We start from the raw sequence: 25,901 nt of genomic DNA, 5'->3' as shown, positions 1-25,901 counted from the left end.
ACTAGGGTGTGTTTTTCTGGTTGTGAACGTTGGCCTTCAGCACGGTTGACGTGGCCCTCCCCCCCCTCGCTGTCCTGTGCCCCGTTCCCGCCCTCCCCCCCCTCGCTGTCCTGTGCCCCGTTCCCGCCCTCCCCCCCCCCCTCGCTGTCCTGTGCCCCGTTCCCGCCCCCTCCCGCTGTCCGTTCCGCCCCCCCTCCCCTTTCACTCTCCGTTGCTTGTTTGTTTTTGGTGCCCAGGGGGTTGCATTCAGACTTGTATTGCCCAAGCACGTGGTTGCCATACTATTTAGAGCAAGTTTAGGCTTACTATTCGACTGCAGTTCACAAGAAATCATCTGGAATGCACTCGGTTTACATTGCCACTGAAAACGCAAAGGTTTAAATGGTTTCTTCTGTATGGCTTTTATCTAATTGGGAGCAGGGCATGGTGCTATTAAGAGGATTAGCAAACTTTTGATTAAATGCACTATGCCTTGAATTTCTTATGTTGAAGCGGACTCTTTTGGCAGTAATCACATCGCCAGGAGAATAATTGAACACCGTGTGCTGTTCCCGCCCCCCCCCTCGCTGTCCTGTGCCCCGTTCCTGCCCTCCCCCCCTCGCTGTCCTGTGCCCCGTTCTCGCCCTCCCCCCCTCGCTGTCCTGTGCCCCGTTCCCGCCCCCCCCTCGCTGTCTTGTACCAGGAGGTGAGTGACCAATACTCCTCTGACTGGATCCAAAGCCCACTGTGTACATCATTTTATTTTTATTATGTCTCACCTCTGTCTGTTGCCAGACGTTTTGGTACTTTACAGTGGACTTAGCGCCCGCCCATTTCTACTTCGGTTCATTGTCACTCTCCTTTGCTTGCTTGGAATTCTTAGCTTCGGTAGGTTTTCCTCCCTCTACTTTATTTCTTTTTTTTTTTCTTCTTTAGCGTTATGGACGCACTGCTGTCCATCCACGGCTCACTATTTCAGGTGGTACTTTTTTCTTTTAATTTAAGCACCACTTTATGAGAGTGCGTGTTTCCTCCAGCTGGCTCCCTTGTGTACTTCTCCCCCTCTGTGTTTCTCACTCATTCTGTTCCTGCCTTTCATCCTTTGTCATTTTGCTTGACCCAGCATCTCCTACCCATCCTTCGTTGTCAGTGTGCTCTCCCTACCCTCTCCTGCCCACCCTCCATTGTCCATGTGCTCTCCATACCCTCTCCTGCCTACCCTTTGTTGACATGTGCTCTGCCCACCCTCTATTGCCCGTGTGCTTTCTTTACCCTCTCCTGCCCACCCTCCGATGTCCCTGTGCTCTCCCCACCCTCTCCTGCCCACCCTCTGTTGACGTGTGCTTTTTTTACCCTCTCCTGCCCACCCTCCGATGTCCGTGTGCTCTCCCCACTCTCTCCTGACCACCCTCTATTGCCCGTGTGCTTTCTTTACCCTCTCCTGCCCACCCTCCATTGTCCATGTGCTCTCCATACCCTCTCCTGCCCACCCTCTGTTGACCTGTGCTCTCCCTAACCTCTCCTGCCCACCCTCCATTTTCCGTGTGCTCTCCCCGCCCTCTCATGCCAACCCTCTGTTGCCCGTGTGCTTTCTTTACCCTCTCCTGCCCACCCTCCGTTGTCCATGTGCTCTCCCTACCCTCTCATGCCAACCCTCTGTTGCCAGTGTGCTTTCTTTACCCTCTCCTGCCCACCCTTCGTTGTCCATGTGCTCTCCTTACCCTCTCCTGCCCACCCTCTGTTGCCAGTGTGCTTTCTTTACCCTCCCCTGCCCACCCCCGTTGTCCTTGTGCTCTCCCTGCCCTCTTCTGCCCACCCTGTTGCCAGTGTGCTTTCTTTACCCTCTCCTGCCCACTCTTCATTTTCCATGTGCTCTCCTCACCCTCTCCTGCCCACCCTTCGTTGTCGATGTGCTCTCCTTACCCTCTCCTGCCCACCCTCTGTTGCCAGTGTGCTTTCTTTACCCTCCCCTGCCCACCCTCCGTTGTCCTTGTGCTCTCCCTGCCCTCTTCTGCCCACCCTGTTGCCAGTGTGCTTTCTTTACCCTCTCCTGCCCACCCTTCGTTGTCCATGTGCTCTCCCCTCCATCTCCTGCCCACCCTCCGTTGTCCATGTGCTCTCCTTACCCTCTGTTGCCAGTGTGCTTTCTTTACCCTCCCCTGCCCACCCTCCGTTGTCCACATGTTCTCCCTACCCTCTTCTGCCCACCCTCTGTTGCCCGTGTGCTTTCTTTACCCTCTCCTGCCCACTCTCCCTCTCTCTCCTCCTCTAGCCCTCCTTCTCCTTTCCGCCCTCCCTCTCTTACCTGCCGCCCTCTCCTTTCTGCCTTTCTCACACTTTCCTACCTTCCCTCATGCCCTCACACTCCTTTATGCCCTCCCTCTCTCCTGCGTCTATTCCTTCCCTCCTGCTCTCCCTCTCTATCCTGCACTCGCTTCCTTTTGAGCTTTCTTACTCCTGGCCTCTTTCATCCCTTCCCTCTCTCTGCAAATAATTGCATCATAAATGCACTCCAGATTTCTGTGTAAAGTAAAACACATCAACGTTTTACACATAATTCAATGAAGATACAAAACACCATTTATCAAAAGCTCAAACTTTAACAAAGGGAGTGCAGAGTAGGGAGTGCATAGAGCAGGGGGAGTGCAGAGTGCATAGAGTGCAGAGTGCGTGCAGAGTGCGTGCAGAGTGCATAGAGGGTGCAAAGTGCATAGGCAGTGCAGAGTACATAGGGAATGCAGAGTCCAGAGAGAGTGCATAAAGAGTGCATACAAAGTGCATAGGGAATGTATACAAAGTGCAGAGTGCATAGGGAATGCAGAGTGTATAGGGAGTGCATACACAGTGCAGAGTGCATAAGGAGTGCAGAGTGCATAGAGAGTGCAGAGAGAGAGTGCATAAAAATTGCAGAATGTATAAAGAGTGCAGAGTGCATAGGGAGTGCAAAGTGCATAGAGAGTGCATAGGTAATGCAGAGTGCATAGGGAGTGCATAGACAGTGCAAAGTGCAGAGAGAGTACATAGGGAGTGCAAAGTGTATAGAGAGTGCAGAGTGCATAGGAAGTGCAGAGTGCATAAGGAATGCAGAGAGTGCATAGGGAGTGCAGAGTGCATAAGAAGTGCAGAGTGCACAGTGCATAGACAGTGCACAGTGCATAGGTAATGCAGAATGCATACAGAGTGCATAGGGAGTGCAGAGTGCATAGGGAGTGCAGAGTGCATAGGGAGTGCAGAGTGCATAGGGAGTGCAGAGTGCATAGACAGTGCAGAGTGCATAGGGAGTGTACTCTGCACTCTTTAGGCACTCTGCACTCTCTATGCACTCCCTATGCACTCTGCACTCTCTATGCAAAGTGCTGCATAGGGAGTGCAGAGTGCATAGGGAGTGCATAGGGAGTGCATGATAAGTGCAGAGTGCATAGGAAGTGCAGAGTGCATAGGAAGTGTGGAGTGCATACAAAGTGCACAGTGCATACAGAGTGCTGCATAAAAAGTGCAGAGTGCATAGGGAGTGCATAGGAAGTGGAGCGTGTAGGGTGCATATAGAGTACAGAGTGCATACAGAGTGCTGCATAGGGAGTGCAGAGTGCACAGGGAGTGCATATGAAATGCAGAGTGCAAAAAGAGTACTAGGGAGTGCTAGAGAGTGCCAAGTGACTGCAAAAAAAAGGTAATGGCAATGTAAATGACAATGCCATTTACTTATCTGTTTTCGAAACAAAAACATAAATACAAATTTTGGCATATACAATGCCAATAACTCTAACTTTTCCAAAGGCGAAACCATTGCATTGTAAATGCTTGTTTTTAGTTGCTCAGCATGTAGGCCATTGGCACCTTTACCCTGTGTCCTGTGCAAGAACAGTATCCTCCCACTTTCATTCCTTGTCTGTGCAAATGGTGTTTCATGAAAGGGCACGCCCCTTGAATGTGGGCCACGCCCCTTAAATATGGGCCACGCCTCTTGAATGTGGGCCACTTTTTTCGTCAGTGCCCGGGCCGAATTGTGATCCCAATCCGACCCTGCTAATCTGTTGCAGTTGCAGCCAAGTCTGAGCACACAGACAGGCAGGCGGCTGGTCCCTAAACTGAACTGTGCAGTGGCAAGCGGCAGCCTCTTAAGTATTAAAGCATTTGGATTACTATAGAGATCACCGATCTGTCTGCGTGTCGGTATGATGCATTTTAACCATTGCACATGAGGCTATGATGAAATCAATGGTTTATGATGTGAGCTGAAGAAAATCAGCAAGCCACAGATTGCCCCGTTTTATATCGTCATCGTAACGGAGTCGGCATTGGAGTCGCTGATGAGAAAGTTTGTCTGCGCTTGATCATCCACACAGCACCTGCTCGGGCCTCATTGGTTGTAGCGACGGCTGCTTCAGAGGCCTGCACTGCATATTTGTTTAGAAAGCTGGGGTGCTCCTTGCACACGCACATTGGGACCTGGAAGGATCCGGCCAGCCGCTCTGCGAGGCCAGAGTGTGGCATTGACATAATGGGGTAAGGCTATTCCATATAATAAGGTGTTCTGCGTACCGGAGGTGCTTGATGGCTGGCACTGCAATGACCGTATTACTGCCTCCACTACCTTACATTGAGAATATCACCACGAGAAGTTGTTTTTGGGGGGCTGGAAAGCCATCCCAGCCAAAGGATGAGTTTGCAGAATTAGTAAAAGCACAGTTAAAGGACAAACTAATGAAAGCATGCATGGCTTTACTTTTAACTGTTCAAACCTTCAAATATAAACCGTGCACTTGCAGATATGCGTGTTTAAGTGCATGAAATCAAATAGCAAACCAAGAATGGAATTCTGTAGATATAGGGTTGCTTTTGAAAGGTCTGTTGGTGGTGATAAAGTCCCCTCACGCATTCATTCAACTATTTGTTGTCCTTGAAATTTATAACAGTTATGTAGGCTGACATGAACTTAATGCGCTTTCAGCAAGTTCTGAATTTGTAGGCAAATAAAAATAAAATTTCAAATCTCAGAATGCAGGAAGGAGTTGGCTTCAAAAGCAGGCTGGCTAAAGTTCTAATTCATAACAACGACAAAAGGGTTATAACCTTTCTGGCATATTATGACACGATGCTGAAGCAAAGGCACCAGTCAAAAGTTTCAATTTCTTATAGTGGCAGAAGTGGGGCATGACTGGTGCAACCATCTGAAAGCAAAAGCAAACTTTACAGAAGCAGGACAATGAATGCATTTGATGTTTTGAGGTCCATATATTTTCTTTTTCAAAAGTTTTTGTTTTTTTTTGTAAATTGAGAATATGCATATAAAATGCCTTTGTTGATGGGGGATGTCAATCAATCAGAATCCTTATTTTTAATACAGTGTGAGTGTCGCTATCAGATAGCTGTCATGTGGCAGTGAGGTGAAAACTGTCTATCATTCCTAGCTTTACATTCTGGGATCTGTATTTTTCACCTTTCTCACTGACATATTGGCAGTTAATCTTATTGGGCCAGTGCTAGTTGCGACTGTTGTATTAAATGCCTAAAGTCAAAGCACACAGTGATGTATTGCAGCTGCACGTTCATGTGATAATGTTCTTTATTATCGATGATGAAGGTAAATGTGCTTCTTAAGCAGCGTGATGCAACTCCTAACTGCCAAGCAAACAAGTGCTAGCACTCAGCTCACTATTTCTGCACAGTTTATACTCAGTATGTGTGCAGAATGGCACAAAGCATAACTGCTGGTTTCTATAGTCTCACTCAAAGAGAATGAAATGTCACAAACAAGCACACTGAGCTAAAGAATTGTCACACATAAGCAATCTGAAACATAAGCAGCTGTGTTGCCGCAGCGCCGGCTCACCAGGCTTGCAAAGAAGTGCCTGAGACTGAGTGAGGGTACAATCTCCTAGGTGCACTTGCTATGTTATGCTTTAAAATTTGTTTTTAGGCTAGCACATGGTCATGAATGATCAGATTGATGAGATAATATACTGAGCAGCTGCAGCGACTTCCTGCCCTGTTACTGAGAATTGCAGTCATTCAGTCTGTCTCTGGTTAGTGCCCCTCCAAGATCTTCTTAGAGTTTCTCGTTGCTCAAACAGGCGTGATTTCTGATATCTATATGTTTCCCTCATCTTCCTTGCTTGATTTTGCTCGAGCGAAAGTGTCACTCATAGTCATTGGAATGTCACTCATAATTGCATTGAAATTATGAAAATGTCACACATAGCATTCTGAAACCTTGGCAGCTATGTTACAGCTGCAATTTAAACAAAGAAAACAAGAACTTGCTTCTTCTTGTTTTAATCGGCTTTTTTTTCACCGTGATCACCGGAAAAAAGATATTTGTGGCAAGGTGTTGATTTTTTTGCATTTGAGCACGAAGATAATCGCTGCATGTTTCTACACATTCTGACCTACAGATTTTTTTATGTGGCATAAACATTAAACTGTAGTATCTTTTGCAACAAATTACTAACTACGTTTGATGCGTTTAATTTTGCTCAATAGATTTCACTTTTATTCTTCATGTCTTCAAATAAAAAAAAGCTCGGGCTGCCTTGACTCCTCCCAGCATGGATTCAGGAGGGAACATAGCACCGAGTCGGCCCTCACCATCGTGCTTGACAACATCCGCACGACAGTGGATAGGGGCCAGACCACCCTCCTGGTCCTGCTAGATCTAACTGCGGCCTTCGATACCCTCTCCCCCTCAGTTCTTTCATCTCGCTTGAGGGATGTGGGGGTGAAGGGCGCAGCTCTAGATCTTCTGACCTCCTTCCTCACTGGGAGGGAACAAAGAGTCAAGATGGGTGAGTTTCTATCTCCATCCCGGCCTGTGCTATGTGGGGTCCCACAAGGGTCGGCCCTTAGTCCGACCCTATTCAACATCTATGTGACCCCACTGGCCAGATTAATAAGAACTTTCGGGATGGAGGTAGTCTCCTATGCTGATGACACCCAAATACTCGTCTCTCTCTCCCATTCAGATGTGCAGACCGCCTCCAAGTTTAGATCTTGTATGGAGGCGGTTGGTCACTGGATGATTCAGAACTCTCTCAAACTGAATGGGGAGAAGACTAAGGTGATGGTGTTTGGTGGGAACGAAAACATCTGGTCATCTAGCTGGTGGCCTGACTCGCTTGGAGTGTGCCCCTCCCCCACTACATCTGCAAAAAATCTTGGGGTGATGATAGATCCTGCCCTGGATATGGGCAGACAGGTGAGTAGAACCATCTCCACCTGTTGGGGCCTAATCCATACCCTGCGAAGGATCAGGAAATATCTCTCTATGCAGTCCAGAAAGCAAATAGCTGTCGCACTCATTGGCTCACGTCTGGACTACTGTAATGCGCTGTATGCGGGGCTAAACAAGAGCCTCCTGCAGCGCTTACAGGTAGTCCAGAATGCCACACCCAGATTTGTTCTGGATGTTCCCAGACGCTCTTCGGCCACGTTGGCCAGAAAAACGTTGCACTGGCTCCCGGTAGAATACCGAGTGCGGTTCAAGGTCCTCTGTATGACATATAGAGCCATTGCAGAAAACAGTGACTCTGGAGTGGGTTCCATTATCTCCCACTACATTCCAGGAAGGAATCTGCGTTCCTCCGGGAAATTGCTTCTGTCAGTCCCTCGTACACGAAGAGCCAAATGGGGTGGCAGGGCTTTTTCCACTCTAGCTCCCAAATGGTGGAATGATCTCCCTTTGGATCTTAGGTCCCTACCCTCCCTACAGACATTTCGCAGTGCCCTAAAAACCCGCCTCTTCTTGCAGGACTATGTGTAAGGATGAATGGTTCAGACTTCTGATATTATTGTTAGGCGCCTTGATACCTGTGGGTTATTGTTTTTTGCGCATTATAAATTAAAAAAAAAAAATATATATATATATATATATATATATATACTATGCCTTTCTTGTGAAAGAGCAAGAGACCAATCATTTAAGCAGTTTGTGGGAAGGTTGATGCTGTAACTATGTATTATAAGTAATAAAATGCCCTCTGCTGTGCATGAAAAGGATTTTGTAAGTCGCTCTGAATTCAATTACCTTATTAAGGAACTCTTGTCTTTAGCCTTGTTCTTCTATTTGGTCAAAAACGAATACTGCCCTTGAGGCGTTCTAGTAACATCACAGATAACAATGCCAAAGACCAAGCAACTGATCAATGCCACTAGAATCCTCAAGATGGCAATATGGGACCATATTTGATGTTCCTCGCCATGTATTTGTTTGTATTATGTGTTTATTTGGAGTAGTCAGCTTTCAAACGCGCTTCTTGAAAATGCGGCTAACAGTGAGCACTGAGTGGTAAAAAATGTTTAGGTTAACCTTTCGTGAATACATTTTTTATCGGACAATGGCAAGTGAGTGGATTTCATTCTTTCTGTGGCTGCAGTCTTTACCACTTAATTATGGATTTACAGCATTTTCCGCATGATTTGCAGATTTCACACGCTCTAATGGATGAAGATAATACTGCTAGGGAATGCGCTGAATGATTAGCGTTTTTATTTAAAGAATGTAGATAATCTTATTGAATTATTTAGATAGTTTTGGGGCATAATCCTTGTACAGACACACATACATACACAGACACACACACACACGTTTTACCCTCAGTGCAACCTTTTTATATTATTATAACAAAAATATATGAATTATGCTAAGTACATACATGTCACCCTGCAGTGCCACAAGATAGTGAAAGTCATTTATAACTCTTCCTGGTATTGATTTGACCAGGCACTTTTGGTGCTTTCTGCCAATGAAGTTGTGTGTTTACCTGTGAGACACTTTTGCTAGTATAATATTCGAGTTGTAGAACATGAGACCAATTCTTACACTCTTTTGAGACACCACCACGGTGTGCGAGTTATCCTACGTTTCATTTGTGTAGCTTTACACAATTAGGCCAAACATATGTGGGTCTCCTTACATTTCTTTTTATGATTTTAAAGATATATCGGCTGAGTGAGAATATTCCTACAATAAAGAAACTTAATTATCTTAGTTTTGTTGATGATCAGCTAGATTTCTCATCTTTCCAACCTGTTCTTTGCTTAAAGCTGATTTAATTTCATACCTTTTGTATTTCCCCATCCCGTTCTTAAACATTCTCTGCACATTCTTTGTATTCAACACTATTTGTTATGCCCGCTTAGGGGAAATCCTTTCCCTGACCTGGATAGATTCTCCTTTCCCTCCAAATTCCTATAAAATGCCTATTATAGTCAGATTGCTACCATTACCCCCAGCAAACCAGAACTACGTTTGGTACTGCTTAATAATTTGCAATGTGAAAAAACACACTCAGCCTGCCTTCTTCAAATAAACAGGGAAGAAACGCATCAGGATTCTTCCTCTACCACCCCTCTCGCCTTCTTCTGTATCCTCACCATATCCCTGGCTTGCACACAATTTAGAAATTTAGAAATTCCATTAATGAAGGACTGTCTCAATTCTTGAACACTTTCCCTATTACCTTGTATTTCACAAAACATGTAATTTGCTTGTGCAGTATATGATTTCTTGTCATTGTTTATGAATATATGTATTGTTATTCTATGAATTTTTTAATCAAAGATAAAAATAATTGTTATACATACTGTTTTTAAGGTACTATATTGATGTGATAGTTTTCTGTGCAGAATCAATATAATAAATTCCTTTAGGAATGAAATAATGTTTTAAATGATATTGTGAGAATTATTCTTCTGACAAATCAATATCCTGACCCACTGTGACTGGAGTGTTATTAGTGTAAGAGTGAATATTGCATGTGGTTTGTTAAATCGGTATGTTATAAATCCCAAAGGGAATTGTTTTTAGACTTCAAGGTCGCTTATGCTAGAGGGAGGCTAAAGATGCAGAGATAACGTGGATGTTCCCGGTCCCAGGGCAATCCAGTGCCATACCCAACGACTTCTTTGGAAGTATGTTACTGGAATACGAGCGGGCCTAACAGACATGGCGCTGGCTCAGCCGAGTCTGTTGACTTCAGTGAAACCAATGCGCATGCTACCGCACTGAGGCTTTAGAGCAGGGGTCTCCAAACCGGTCCTGGAGGGCCGGATCCATGCCAGATTTTTTAAATTACAAGGGGCCCGATTCACAGAACTAACTTAAGACAAAATCCTAAACTTACTACTTTTGGTATTCACAGAAGTTAGGATTTTGTCTTAAGTTTGTCTTAAGACAGACTTAAGAGAAAATCCTAACATAAGTCTGTCTTAAGTCTGTCTTAAGTCTGTCTTAAGACAAACTTAAGACAAAATCCTAACTTCTGTGAATACCAAAAGTAGTAAGTGTAGGATTTTGTCTTAAGTTAGTTCTGTGAATCGGGCCCTACATGTATCTCAATGGGGATATCCCATAAATCTGGCAGGACCGGTTTGGAGACCCCTGCTTTAGAGATTCCTGCAGCCAACCGGGATGCTTCAAACCAGACGGGCGGTCCTCCACTTGGAGGAGCAGAGCAGGGCATAGTCACCAATGAACTGGCAGAAGGGCACACCACCCTCTATTCTCTAATTAACCGTTTACTTTCTACAAACTGGTTAGAGGAAAGTAGTGACATTTTTCGAAGCCATAACGTGTTCCATTTCTAATCCTCTGATACAGGCTTGTAGTTTAGGCTCACAGAGAAACAATTTCCTTCAGCCCTGTATGGCACAGTGCAAATAAATACAAATTCGTGTTTGGAAATGTTGCTGGTCATACAACTGTTCTTATTTATAACATTGGCCCTACACTATGCAGATGTTTCTCGGTCTATAAGGCAGTGGAATTGCTTAAACCCTGCCTTAGTGGTATAACCTTCTGTTGCTGACATGCAGGCATTTCCACCTTATGCTCCAATACATGCAACACTTACCTGTGTAGTCGTGAGCAGGGTAGAGCAAGCACTCATCGGGAAGCGTGAAAATCTGGTCGTGGACCGATTTGTATAGTGTTTCACAGCTCCCTGCAGAGGGAAACAGAAGGAAGACAGAAAAGGGAAGTCAGAAGGTGGTTGAACGGCTGAAGTTTATCATCAATTTATAAACAAAAACGGGGGTGACCCTGTGTCCCTCAGAACCTGGGTTAATGATAGTTCAAAAGAAAATTGGTTCTGTTGGATACGAACAACACTTATTTTCAATGTTATTATTTGGTTTTTGAGTGGTCTTGTAAACCAAAATACAATACCATCTAAAGAACTTAATCAAGTTCAAGTTCAGGAATTTATATAGCGCACTACTCACCCAGAGGGTCTCAAGGCGCTTGTGGAGGGGGTTCATTATTTATCGAATAGCCAGGTTTTAAGTTCTTTTCTGAAGGAGATGTGGTTCTGTGTAAGGCAGAGGTGAGTGGGGAGTGAGTTCCAGGTCTTGGCCGCCAAGTAGAAGAAGGATCTGCCTCCCATGGTGGATCTTTGGATACGGGGAACTGCGGCGAGGGCTTGATTGGCTGATCTTAGTTGGCGGGAGGGAGTGTAGAAGGACAGTCGGGTGTTGAGGCATTCGGGTCCGAGTTTGTAGAGGGCCTTGTGTGAGTGGGTGAGAAGACGGAACGTTATTCTCTTGTTGACGGGGAGCCAGTGAAGGTCTTTCAGGTGGCTGGTAATGTGATGTTGGCGGGGGATGTCCAAAATGAGTCTCACTGATGCGTTGGAGATTTTTCTGTAATTTGGTTGTGATTCCAGCGTAGAGGGTGTTTCCGTAGTCCAGTCGACTCGTGACCAGTGCGTGGGTGACAGTTTTTCTTGTCTCTGAGGGAATCCAACGGAAATTTTTTTTGAGCATACGAAGTACGTTGAAGCAGGAGGATGAGACGGCGTTGACTTGTCTGGGCATCGAGAGAGAGGAGTCTAGTATGAAGCCAAGGTTACGTGCGTGGTCTGTGGGTATGGGAGCAGTGCCCAGGGCCGAAGGCCACCATGAGTCGTCCCAGGTAGAAGGGGATGATCCTAGGATGAGCACCTCCGTTTTGTCTGAGTTAAGTTTTAGGCGACTGTTTTTCATCCATTCGGCTACTTCTTTCATGCCTTCGTGAAGATTGGTTTTGGCGGTGATAGGGTCTTTGATGAGGGAAAGGATCAGCTGGGTGTCGTCAGTGTAGGAGATGATGTTAAGGTTGTGTTGACGCGCGATGGATGCGAGTGGACTCATGTAAACATTGAAGAGGGTGGGACTGAGTGATGATCCTTGTGGTACACCGCAGATGACTTCGGTGGCTTCTGATTTGAATGGGGGAAGTCGGACTCTCTGAGTTCTCCCAGTTAGGAACGAGATGATCCAGTCCAGGGCTTTTCCTTGTATGCCGATGTTGCTGAGGCGTTGAATGAGGGTGCTGTGACAGACTGTGTCGAAGGCGGCGGAGAGGTCGAGTAGGATGAGGGCAACTGTTTCTCCGTTGTCCAGTAGTGTTCGGATGTCGTCTGTAGCTGCGATGAGGGCGGTCTCAGTGCTGTGTTTGGCTTGAAAGCCGGATTGTGAGGGATCGAGGGAGTTGTTGGATTCAAGGAAGGCGGCAAGCTGGCTATTGACGGCTTTCTCAATGACTTTGGCAGGGAATGGGAGGAGGGATATGGGGCGGTAGTTTTTAAGTTCAGATGGGTCTGCTGTGGGTTTCTTCAGGAGGGCGCTGACTTTGGCGTGTTTCCAGATTTCGGGGAAGGTAGCAGAGTTGAAGGAGCAGTTGATGACCTCACGGAGATGGGGTGCGATGATGGAGTCTGCTTTGTTGAAGATGTGGTGGGGACAGGGGTCGGTTGGCGAGCCAGAGTGGATGGAGTTCATTAGGGGGATGGTGTCTTCAGTGGTGATTGGGTTCCAGGCGCTGAGGTTGTTAGAGGGCGGTTTGGGTTCGGAGGGGGGTGGAGAGGATTGTTCGTTGGAGATGTACTCGAAACTGTTGTGTATGTCGGCAATTTTGTTGTAGAAGAAGGAGGATAACGAATCGCAGAGGTCTTGGGAGGGAGTGATGTCGTTTGAGGCTGCGGTGGGGTTGGTGAATTCTTTGACTATGTTGAATAGTTCCTTGCTGTTATGGGTGTTGTTGTCGAGTCGATTCTTGAATGCTGATTTCTTGGTGGATCGAATCAGTTGGTGGTGTTTGCGGGTGGCTGCCTTGAAGGTGGTCATGTTGTCGGTGGTTGGGTTTTTTCTCCATGTTTTCTCGAGAGTACGGCATAGCTTCTTGCATTTCTTAAGGTCATCGTTGAACCAGGGGGCCTTTTTGCTGTCCTGTTTGGTGTGATGGTTTTTCAAGCGTGCTAATTCATCAGCGCTGTGAGTGAGCCATTGTTTGAGTTTGGTGGCGGCTTTGTTTGGGTCCGGTGAGAGGGCGGGTCGGTTTTGGTTGAGCGATGTGAGGAGTTGGTCAGTGGTGATTTTGTTCCAGTTTCTTTGAGGAAAAGGTTGTGGGGGGTTGTGGGTCGAGGTGGTTTTGTAGCTGAAGTGAACGCAACTGTGGTCCGTCCAGTGTAGAGCTGTGGTGCGATCGAAGGAAATGTATTTGCTGGAAGTGAAGATTGGGTCGAGTGTATGTCCGGCTACATGGGTGGGGGTGTCAACAAGTTGTTTGAGTCCGAGATTGGCCAGGTTGTCAAGGAGGGTGGTGGTGTTGCTGTCGTTTTTCTTTTCCAGGTGGAAGTTGAGGTCTCCTAGTAGAATGTAGTTCTCGGAGGCGAGGGCATGTGGGCTGATGAAGTCAGTGATGTCTTCGCTGAATTGTTTACGGGTTCCTGGGGGCCTGTAGATGAGGGTGCCTCTAAGTGTGGTCCTAGGGTCGGTGTGGATCTGGAAGTGGAGGTGTTCGGCGATTGCAAGGTTATCGTTGAAGCTGGTCGTGATTTTGATGGTGTTCTTATGGACGATGGCGATGCCTCCTCCTGTTTGATTGGTGCGGTCTTTTCGGGTGATCTTGTAATTGTCCGGGATGGCTATGGCGATGTCGGGTGTTGATGATGCGTTCATCCAGGTTTCTGTAAGGAAGGCGACGTCCGGTGAAGCAGTGTCGAGTAGGTCCCAGAGTTCAGTGGCGTGTCTGTGGACCGAGCGGGTGTTCAGCAGGATGCACTTCAGGTGGTTAGAGTCGGAGCAGTGTTTGGAGATAGTGGATTTGGTGTGGGGCTTGATGTAGGCAAACTTGCAGGAGTGGCAGGCGAATGGACCATGGGTACGTCCTGGGGCAGCTTCGTAGCATTGTGGTGTGCGTCCGGGGTTGAGGGCTAGGAGGGTGGAGGCGTCATACGTAATGCGGGAGGAGTGCGGTTTGCAGGGGCCAGAGGGTCTGGCGCTGGGCGCGGTCCAGGCGCGGACGGGCGTAGACGGGCTTATCTTTGGCGCACCTTCGGCGCGCATGGGGCGCGACCGCTGCGCGTGAACGCTGCGCGCAAAGGCATCTGTCATATATGGATGGTGGAAGGGGAGGGGCGAGGGAGGAGCAGCTGGGAGGCGGGTGCGTGGTGGAGAGGGCGGGCTCCGGGCACAACAACAACAACAATGGCGGCAGAAACGAAACCGCAAACCGGTTGGGGGAAATAAATAATTAAATTACGCTGTGGGCAGAGAGGCACTTAAGGAATGGGGCAAAAGTGACTAATACGATCAGGTAATGCGAGCGCTACGTTTTCCAGGCTATAAAGGCACATTGCATAAATAATGCGAGCAGGCATAGTCAAGCGCTATCAAATGCAGTGCAGCAGAGCAGCGCTACGATACCCAGGCAGCACAGCGTAAGCCAGGCAGTAGAGAGGCACAGCAGTAGGCACAGGAGACCAGGGGCTCCGAACACGTCGGAGATCACAAGCCGGGTAGTAGCAGTGTTTACGAAGCCACCGTGCTGGATTGGATATAGACAAGGTTATTCCAACTGACCGAACAGAAGATTTTATCACGACTTCAGGTGACACTCTTGCACTTGGAATCTAGGACAGTCGTGCACTTAATCGTCTTGATAAAGACCCGCCACGACCAACAAGTTGGCGCTTGATAAGGTCGAAACGTCGACACTTCCTACAGGCCCCTTAACTCTAGAACTCCAATGAAATAAAAGAAATCAAAAGGGTTCAAGAAGTTTATATCAGTGGATGGCCTTTGCAAAACAAGAACTTTGTAACTGTTGTATATTTGTATAGATTGTCTAATTGAATGCATTGATTGTGTATATATTGTCTTTTGTATTATTGTTTTTTGCACCGTGATCACAATTCATTGTCTTCACTTTCTTTTGCACTACATAGAAGAGATTGACAGTCTTTTGTACAGACAAAATGATTTTTGTAAGAGTGTGATTCATTTAATATAAAGAGAATACAGAGTCACTTGTATGCTATTCTTTCATTCGATTGTAAGAAGCCTCTTTTCTCTTTCCTTGCAGAGGAGGTATCAGCTATTAAGTTATTTAGATGGTATTGTATTTTGGTTTACAAGACCACTCCAAAACCAAATAATAACATTGAAAATAAGTGTTGTTCGTACCCAACAGAACCAATTTTCTTTTGAACTGAAGTTTATCATCAGACAGGCAGTTTGTACTGCACCAGTACCTCAGTACCCCAATGCCTACTTTCTCCTGTTCCCTGTAGATTAAGAACACTACCCTGGCCTCCGTTTACCTCTCTAACATAAACTTACCAGTGTGAATAGCTTCGCATAGCAAAGTGCTCTGAGGTAGCTTCAATTTCAATACATGCATGGCTTAATTGAGTGTGGACCACCGCCAATCCGCCACTGGTAGCGCAGGGCCAAGTTTGGCACAAAATATTTTTTTTGTAACGTGCAGAGTTGGAAATGGGGAAATGCAGGGCTCCAACAACGTAATTGACAGATAGTATGGAGTATTTCATCCCAATGCTGCTGTATGCTGTCTTCCGGCTCCAGCCTTCTATTTCCAACCATGGTACAAGATTGGCCACATCAGGTGCTGAGCCTTCCTGGAAATGGGTAGAACTGAGGCATATCTTTACCGGAAACCATTTGTAGCCTGTGCAGTGATGGCAGTGTCCTGTAAGGCCGTCATCATGATAGAATCTCTGACAGCGTACACCGCAACATGATGCTTTGACTTACCAAATCCATATCAGTGATCTTATGGTGACAACGCAAAACCCTAACAACTGAAAATTCCTACTCATGTTAAGCTGTGCAAACCATAAGTCCTTCCTTGCTATGCGCTGCTCATGACCTCGCTCATGACGTCAGAGAGGAAATCTCAGATAACATATTAGATGAGACTACTGAATATATTGATAACAACAATGTAGGAAGAAGTATAATGAGTGATGTGGAGCCTGGGCAAGAACCACTGTATCAAATAACACATTGCCCATGCAGCTTGCCGTGTCGTCTTAAGGATTTTGGAGGCCCCTGTATGAAATAAAATTGAATTGTAATGCATGTTTTCTGCTAATTCAATCCTGCATTATGCCAAACAAAACTAAATTATATGTTAAACTTCACCAGAGTTACAGAAAAACAGTTGAAGTATGTCTTGCTCAGAACCTCAAACATCCTTAAAATGATATAGGGTAGAATGTCGGGGGTGGAGGTAGCAGAGAGGGAGAGAGATTTAGCAACAGAAATAGAATAGAAAGAGGGCAAATAGAGTGAACATTCACTTTTACAGGGGGCCCCTTGGAAGGTGGGGTCCTTGGGCAATTGCCCACTTTGCCCATGCCTTAAATCGTCTCTGACGGTTTAGCTGTGCACAGTAGAGTGCAGTAAAGCGCCTTTAGTGTTTTTCAATGATTTGCTTTAATAAATAGTGCACCAAAATCCATCCCACCCAAACTAGCCTCTGGGTACAGGGCAGGGGCTTCTGCTATTAGACATGTTGTAATATAGTATTGTTGGTGTGAAAATATGGTTGAAACTGTATTTGCTTGGGGTGGGCATTAGGGTTGAGTGAGAATGGGAGGCATGGGAGCTAAACTTAGGTTATTTCCATAATGTGTGAATTTCATATATCTTAAGGAACATTATATTCCTATTGACCAAAACGGCAAAATGTACGACTCATCATGGTTTGTTTTAGACTGTTGTGTAGGAGCAATTTGAATACAAGCTTTGCTATCACCTAGATAGGGTCTTGTTGTGCTGTATAATAGTGAAGGCAACAAAGAATGGGGACAGCTCAAAATGATTTGGCCTGATCAATCGGGATTTGTCCCAGGGCGCACTGCAGCGCATACTCTATGCACCATCTTCACACTCATACACCATGTAGACTCCTGGACTTCTGCACCTGCAGCCCTTTTGGATGCTACTAAAGCATTTGATTCCCTGGAATGGGATTACCTTTTTCCCCTGTTAGCACACCTTGGCTCCAGTCTGCAATTTACCAGTCAGATACAACTCCTTTATACTCTGCAAATGCCCAGAGTCCGGTTGATTGGTTTACTCTCTGATCCTTTCCCCATTACACACTGCGTGAGACAGGGTTGCCCGCTGTCACCGCTCCTCTTTGCAATAGCGATGGAGCCATTGGCAGCAAGGCTCCGACAATGTCACGTAAACAGGGGCATTGGCGTTACCACCAGGGGGATGGTGGTCTCATTGTATGCTGATGATATTACACTCTAAGTGCATAATCCGCAGGAAAACCTAGCCCTTTGACTCTATTCAATACATAGGTATATGGCTAAGTAGAGACCCTGAGCAGCTCTGGCAAGCCAATTTTGGCTGTGCTGTTGATTGGCTGGAGGACAGCGATCCAGTCTGGTCCAAATTGCCACTGTGCCTAGCAGGACGCATTGCGTTAGCCAAGATGATAGTAATCCTCACATTTTTATATCTGTTCCTTAATGTGCCCATCCCACTAACTGCACTATTTTTTGAATGCATCAAATCTACTTTGATGACATTGATATGAGCGTATAAACAACTGTGAGTATCTTAGGACCTTCTCACTCTGCCGCTGGTGCAGGGTGGTTTAGGGACACCTGAAATGAACTGTATGCTGTATGCGCCAAAGCACAATTTCTCCACTAGTGGCTTCACCCAACTCCATTCCAGACACACTGTCCTAGAGCTTCTTCTTGGCCATTAACAATGGCACTATAAGTGCCTTATAGAACACCAAGAGCTGAAACAGACATGCTTGCATGTGTGTGCTGGGCATGGGAGGGAGGGCATAGGGGTGCGGAGTTGACTTGCCTGTATGCCCATTCTGTCCCTATTTCCAGCAAACCCCATAATTCCACCACTCCAAGACAGGGGCGCGGTTTTGCAGGCCAGAGGGTGACAGCTCAAGACTTTTTTCAGACTTAAATCCCGGGGATCGCTTCATCCCACCATTTGAGGCTACATCCACCTCTATCCCAACTTTTTGGGACATTAATCTTTATTATCAGCTCAGGGCTGCTTGCCGTGCTATTTATGACACATTTTGCTCTCCCCGGCTGCCTCTCCCAGCACTGGAACTCATCCAGGCTTCTCTTTCTTCACGCAAACCAATGACTCGCCTCTACAACAGTTTGCAAATCACCTGACCGATAACTACTCCATGGGACGAAGATATAGACCCCCCAACGAATAAACAAATTAAAGTTTTGCTGTGGGCAAGTGGAATCTGTCCCCCAACTACAAACTGAGGCGCATACACTAAGTTACTTCATCATTTTTATCGCACTCCGTTATTGCTATTCAAGATAGGGTTATTCCCCGATCTGCATTGCCTTCGCTGCGGTTTTCCTTAGGCCACCTATATGCATTTGGCATGGCTATGTCCGAGGGTGGCATTGTTCTGGGAGGAAGTGTATACCGCCATACTCACTATTACTGGGCACTTGCCACCCTTTTCCCCACTGGTTGTGCTCCTGAGGTATGTCTCGGACACACCTTTAGCTCACCATCGACTCACTGCCATGCTCTTATTATTAACAAAACGTAGGGTGGCCAGGCTGGGGGCGGCAACTGGGGCCCACATACAAGGCATGGCTGCAAGATGGCACATATTATCAGGAGCAATTAGCAAATTATTGGGACCTGATGCCCTTGCGCTCCCATCTCAAAGACATATGGAAACCCTTCCTCTTGTTTCTTCGCCAACAGGACCCCTGTTTGTCAACAGCTGATAAGTCAGATCTGTGGTCACACACTGTACAGGGTGGCAAGCAGCCAGCTGCCACAACCTCCCAGTAGAGATAATGCATGGGCACCTTTGTTATGGTGTGAATTAGCAGAGATACGCATGGCAAGTGGTGACTTGTTTGTTGGTCCGACCATCCACTGGATAGCACGCCATACTATAATGTCTTTATACGACATGAATTTGTCTATCCTGGTCTGATATCATATAACTCTGCGAATTATCAAAATGGAAATGTGTAACGTAAACACTGAGTGGAAGAAAGTGACTCAGCGCCCTTGTTGTTGTATGTTTTTTCAATAATAAATGCCAATAAATAAAATTAAAAAAGAATGGGGATAGCTGACACCTCAGCATGTTATTCGCCTTTTCAAAGAGGTTAGGAGGCAGCTGGTAATTCCCATGCCTTGCTTGACAGCAGGAGTGAAATCAATCTCACCTACTCTGCATTGTAGAAGGTCTGCATGCTGTGTGTTGGACCTTTCCACTGTGCAACAGGCACCCCCCAAAGCCTGCCCATGGTTGGGGCTATGCAAGCTGTTTTCATGTGAAGATTCCACCTCTGCCCTCGAGGAAGGGGTGGGGTGACAAAATCTTTAAAAAAAATGCTATACCCCCTCACAATTGGGCAAGAAGGGGGATGACATCAAGAGTGACTCTCGCAGGCCCTTAAGCAGTCCTGGGGAGAAGTAAACATATGACCCCCTTAAACCGCCCACCCCCACCCCACCCCTAGCCAAAATATTTTCTCACCCACTTCAGTACCTCATGGCCTTTGCCAGGGGTTGTACAAAGACTTATTTTGGGATCTCTTCCCAGGCTGTTTGATTGGACTGTGAAAGATTTGGATAATGTAGAATTGGTGTGATTTCTGTGGGGTTCTTTTTTCAGTTTTCTTCAAAGGTTCATGAGTGACCATTGCGCATGTACTTAAATGGTGCCTTCACAATTTGTTTTGTTTCCGTTGGTCGGAATTGATCTGCATTTTTTCAGGTTCTTACAACCATTTACAGATATGTACAGGACATGCTCATTGGATAGTCACATTTTTGCTTAAATTAACTAAACTGATAGCCAGAAATTCATCAAACTAGGACAGGGTCTCTGTTAGGCTTTCACACTGCCGTTTTGGAGATATTTGTTCAAAATTAAATAACCCATCTATTAATAATAGGAAAAGTCACACATTTTGGGATCCTCTTTTTACTTTTGAATTGTTTTACGTGCAAATTGGTAAGTGTGAGGGGGGTTGGGAGTTGGTGAGGGGCAGAGGTATTAAAGGGCAAAAATGTCCGTTCAATATACGGAGGTGGCAACCATGACTGCAACCTGTGTGATACGAACTGCAGACCCATCAACAGCCTCTAATTGGCTGAGGGTTTTCTTGAGCTGATTCACATACACATTGAATATTATGGGATGTCTGCCATCACCTTGGGAGTGGGCTGCATACAACAGGGCCACTTTAGTTTCAAGACCTGCCTCCAAGATTCCAAGTGCACCACTGGGCTTGACTGGTTCTTTGGCCTGGATCCAACTGCCATAACCTTTGTGAAGGTAGCTGACCCTTGTGGTCGCGGTATGATGAGTTCATCTTGAGACTTGATGTCGTGAAAAACCAATTTTTCATTGTAGGGGTGCATTATAATCACACAAGTAGAATGTAACGTGGCAACATGAATGTGATGTGTTTAGGCCGAAATGATGAATACTGTAACTAGCAGAAAATATTGATTGAAACACTCATGTTGAGCAACAGACAAATATTTCACTATTGAATGTGCTTATATATATATACACGTGTTATACGTGTGTCATTATATATGTAGGTGAAAATATTAACTGTATATGACTCAGTTTTTGTATAACTTCGTAAAGTTCATGTTCCATTTCACCTATGTTAGCTAAATTTTGTAGGCCTGAAATGCATTTTCCGTGGGAGCTCTCGCATTAGAATGAATAATTCAGCTTCATGTGCACATTGGGTTTTATTCTTTCTCATGCTTATGTGGCAGGAGGAAATGCATCTTGTTAGCTAGAATAATGTCTTTGATTTAGGAGTTAGGCAAGGAGTGAAGGGGATACATTAAATGTTGATACTGATATGGAGAACTCTTTTACTTTCTCCCCTGAGAGAGCCTGGGAATCAAGGTCATCATGCCACCACTCGGGAGCATTGCTGTCCAGTGGAAAAATACCTATGAGGATGTGGCCTGGCTAGATGGTGTGACCAGTAATGGATCCTGGGAAGTCACCTGTAGTACTGATGTATGGTACTAGGAAAAAGAGCCCCAACACTTCTCCGCCTTGAGAGAGAGATCATCTTAGAACAAGCCCTGTCTTAGTACCTTGATGCTGCTTGACCCAACTGATGTGGGGAGACTTCTGAGGAAGACTCCACACGCTGACACCTTAACCGATCCTGCCCCGTAACCAGCTTAACTAGGGATGCCATGCTAGTGTTAGTGTAGACATAGATTGTATTTTTTCCCATGAAATCTCCGATGCAGGGGAACTTGGATTCTTTTGCTCTGCTATTATGTATCTTGATTCTTGAGTTAAATATCTCGTACATGTTGCACCGCCTTAATTTCATTCATAGATTTTGCTTTGTTTTAGCCCCACTGTACTTCTACACCCTCATCTTGAGGTGTTTGTATGTTCAATTATTTTTGGCTTTGAGATAAACCAACTAACCTCATTTAGTAGCCTGTGATTCTTAAGTGTCCTAGTGAATCGCAATTGAAATGATTGACCCGGTAACGATTTCTCCCCCCCCACACTATCATGCTGAAAAAAAGTACCATTGACTCGAGGTTCTATAGCAGATCTAGAAGGAGGAGATTTGGCTCCTTCAGACTTTAGCAAATCTTAGTGTATCTGCACAGAGAAAATGATTCAACCAGGGGCAAACCTCTGTTACGGCCTTCCTTTAGTCAGATTTCGACTCTATGGTTGAGAAAGAAGCTTGCTGTTGCTATGGCCCATTGAGAAGGAGGTAAACCTCCACATACCTGCCTAAATTCATATCAAGAACTACAAAAGCCCTACTGTTTGAGCCCTGGAGTCAAACTCCAGTGTCTATTACAGGAACCTGCCTGCAGACAGAGTGTTGCTGCTTATTCGTAACCAGATGAAGGCACATTGCATTAACACATCAACCCAGAGGTTTCTTCCCTTTCAGCATTTCCCTCGCAAGATAGGCTTGTTGCTGTCTGTGGGGCAGAAGTTCTAAGCAATGGTGGGACAGCCCCAAAATCTCAGGGTCAGACTGCTGCCTTTCTGCAGGATGCCAATGTGCCCCCTTCCTCTTTTTGCTAGCTTTAACCCGTCTCCATGCCCCTTTGTTACGTGTTACAATTATAGTAGAATTAGACAACTTGTGGCTATCCTTGCGATGAGATGATGGCCACTACCCATCCATAGTAAAATGCTGGCACTCACACAATGGTGGTCATTTTTGACAAGTTTTGGACATCCATGGAATGATGACCATTACTCACCCTTGATACCATCTTGGTGCCAACATAGTCATGGCATTTCGTGGCTCTTGCTCACCACCGGTAAAGTACCTGCCATAGGAGACTGCACACATTTTTGGCATAATATGATCATCCATGGAATGATGATGTTGATCTGTGGCATAATGCTGGTACTGACATATTGAGGGTTATGCTGTGCTTGTTTTGTGATCCATGACCATAACGACAATCATGGACGTAGTATAGATTGCACAAAGGTGTGCAATCTTGGCACAATGTTCACCTTGGCACAATTGTGGTAATTCCTTTCATACAGTGAGCATATATGGCTCCTGTGATTGTCCTGGAAGTATGGTGGTAATTTTATCATGATGTGGGCCTCAATTGCCCAGTGGTGGTAACCCTATGGGTGGTTACCAGCAATACTTGACATATTATGGGTATTTTTAGGCACCCACAGCTGTTATAATGCTGACCCCTCCATGTGTTAGCAATTCATGAACATTTGTGAGCAGTCGTGGCCTGCTTGTGTCATGCTGGCTTTATGATGGCCTTGGCTCAATGGTGCTCATCCTGACTTATTGAAAACATAAAAGTTCTTGGTAGTGTACAAGCTCAGCCAAACCCCACTGCAAAACCCGGGACAGATCATTTATTGCCAGTGCCTTGGTTTTGGAGATTGGCTTTGGTAAAGTGAAACCTACTCCAGTTGTAAATGCCAGCTTTATAAAGTAATAGTATTGATAGGACGTCCACATTGTTGTCCGTTCCCCCAGGACCGAGCCTTGCCCAGTACAACTCCCTACCCTCTGATAATCACTGTCTTTATTATAGTGGACTCTGACAGTTGAACTCCTGAGCTGCTCCCTGAAATACGACTGTATGCATGTGCTGCCTACTCTCTGTATATGTCAGAGGACTTCAAGCTAGGGTTGGGACCCTCCTATGGGATGGGGTTGTATTAATGGTGAGGGGGCACATGGCTTTGGCCAAGAAAAGCATTTACTAAGCCACTGTGGAGCCCATACAAATAACAAACAATTGAAGAAAAGAGTGGAGCTGAGCTACTCTGCAAAGGGCAATCAGTTATGTTATGTTATTTTTTTGTTACAATTACTTCTATTGCGCACGACTCACCTGGGTGCACCCCGGTGCTTGCCTAGAGATAAAAGCTGAGAGCAGAAAATCAGACCAACAGCAACATTAAAACAGGTAATCTTTTAGTTGTTTCCTGTAAGTACTATATATGGAAATTTCACGCAGAGCCATAGGTAATTTATTCCAGTTTCTTGGGGCAAGGTCCGAAAAAGCTTTGCCCCCTGTAAAACTAATACATATACAGGGTACCTGTAAGAGGGCTTGTGTACTGGATCTAAGATTTCGACAAGGTACATGTTTTGTGAGTTTCTTTTGCAAGGACCTTTGTCTTTCAAGGCATTATAGGTGAGACAACAGGTTTTGAAATATGATCGCTTCCTCACGGGTAGCCAGTGTAACTCTCTCAGCAGGGGACCAGAGGGAGCCTGCTGGGCGATTCAGGATCATACTTGCCGCAGTATTCTGGATCACTGGCGTAAATTTTTTGTCAGTCATGCCCTGGCTGGCAGTAGGTTTTTAAGTAGATTTTCCATGGACTCTCATGTATTTGACTGCACTTTTAAAGGGGATAGCTAAAAATAACTGCAATGTTCGAAATCTCAAACCTCTTTAGAGCTACAAAGTGGCCCGATTTCATGTGAAACATACATTTTCAGCAAGTTTTGGTATTTTATTTAACATTACATCGGATTTTGGGACTTATAGTTTCGATCAACAATCTAAGGATGAGCTAAAAAAAAATCGAAAATTCAAACTCTTTTTGGCTAAATTGTCAGGAATGACACTAGTTGTCACTCCTGACTAGGTTTCAGTAAATTATGAGGCAAGAAAAGGCAGATTATATGGCATAATGCGCCACACTTTGTAATAGCATTACTTTGTAATTTAGTCATTTTTAAACTTGGTAACACTGTATGGGCATTGGTTGCACCTCATTGGTACCAGTATAACACACAAATATAGCGACAAGCAAAAGAAAGTTGACCAGTCCAGGTTGCAAAAGGCCTTCCAGCGCAGAGCAACACCCGTGGCTGCATTTTTAGTAACTTTTGACCCATTTGAGCTGGAAATTATTTTTTTGCTAAAATCAGCAGATTGTTAGGCAAAGGATATATTATGTGGCAAATACGGCAAATTTATATTTTTGAGAAAAGTGCAGCGGCCGCACAATCGCATAATTCCAGTGGCCCTGCTCATGACATGGGGCTAATTGTAAACTGGGTATGTACATGTAACAAACTGAAAGGCAAAAAGAACATCAGTTTTTCGCAAAAAATTGTTTGAGCAACTTCAACGTTTTTTTTACGTTTTACCTTTTTTGCTTATAGTATTGTTCCAAGTTCATGAGAATCAGTGTAAGAAAAACTAAAACAGAAAGTTGCTTCTGGAAATAAATTCTGCAGGTCACTCCACTATAAAATATCACTTGAAATGATCAGCTCGCTTGCTATATTTTACCCTACATATCTGTAGAGCGAGAAATGAGTACGAAGTATTTGGATTCAGCTTTGCAATTGTTAGTGTGACCTCAAGCCTCATAAACTTATTTAACTTTCTTGCAGCTGTATTTGAATTTACATCGAGGAAAAGTGTGAATTTGTCCTTGTCACTTGGGGGGGGGGGGGGGGGGGGGTGAAATGATTTTACACAAAGGGCGCGGCGTGGCCTTAATATGTATAGTGTAAGTTATGTGACCTTCGGGTGGATCATCCTTTCAGGCAGAATCCCCATATATTTCCACAGTGGGAATGCAACTCGTTTGCACTCATGTAATGAATAGTGTTAACACAAGGACATGCCGGTGCTCACTGCGCTCATCATCCATGGTCACTCCACACAGGTCACGCATAAGACGTTGCACCACTTCCACTATTCACGGGGGACCGAGAGGCTTGCCCGGGCCTTCATATCTCATGCCACTCAGGTGGACCCAGAGCTACACACCTTGCTGGAAATCGGTTCTTCCACAGCCTCTGATGAGCAGCGCATCCCCGGTGAAGGCCATACTGTGGTCTGTGAGGACGTAGGTCAGACACCCAGAAGTGTGTCCTGGTGTGGCTCTGACCTCCAAACCCTACAATAAAGGCAATAAAAAGTTACATATCACCTTTAATTGCACACAAACCTCTGTCTGACAATTTCTTTCAAGCTCATAGTTTCGGCTAGTGCATAAATCCAAATATTTTGGTCTTCCCCAGGGACCTATCCTTTTAGGTCGCAGGTATACAGTTAAAAATTGGTTTTAGGTCAGCCTTTAGCTGAGCCCTAAGTCAAGGCTGCTGTCACTATGG

General features: G+C 45.5%; 1 protein-coding gene across 1 annotated transcript in view; it reads right to left on the bottom strand.

The window, feature by feature from the left end:
• The window catches only part of LOC147673955 (persulfide dioxygenase ETHE1, mitochondrial-like), a 176,127-nt gene that overhangs the window by 26,159 nt on the left and 124,067 nt on the right, over positions 1 to 25,901 (bottom strand). The window contains exons 4-5 of the mRNA XM_086945037.1: positions 25,555 to 25,684; positions 10,830 to 10,919 (exon numbers count right to left, since the gene is read on the bottom strand). Coding sequence (XP_086801163.1) covers positions 10,830 to 10,919; positions 25,555 to 25,684 — 220 coding nt within the window. The remainder of the gene's footprint in view (positions 1 to 10,829; positions 10,920 to 25,554; positions 25,685 to 25,901) is intronic.

The sequence above is a fragment of the Lissotriton vulgaris genome, chromosome 12 (assembly GCF_964263255.1).
Source record: "Lissotriton vulgaris chromosome 12, aLisVul1.2, whole genome shotgun sequence".
Lineage (NCBI taxonomy): Eukaryota > Metazoa > Chordata > Amphibia > Caudata > Salamandridae > Lissotriton > Lissotriton vulgaris.
The sequence above is the reverse complement of the archived record's forward strand: the minus strand, read 5'-3'. Positions and strand labels throughout refer to the sequence as shown.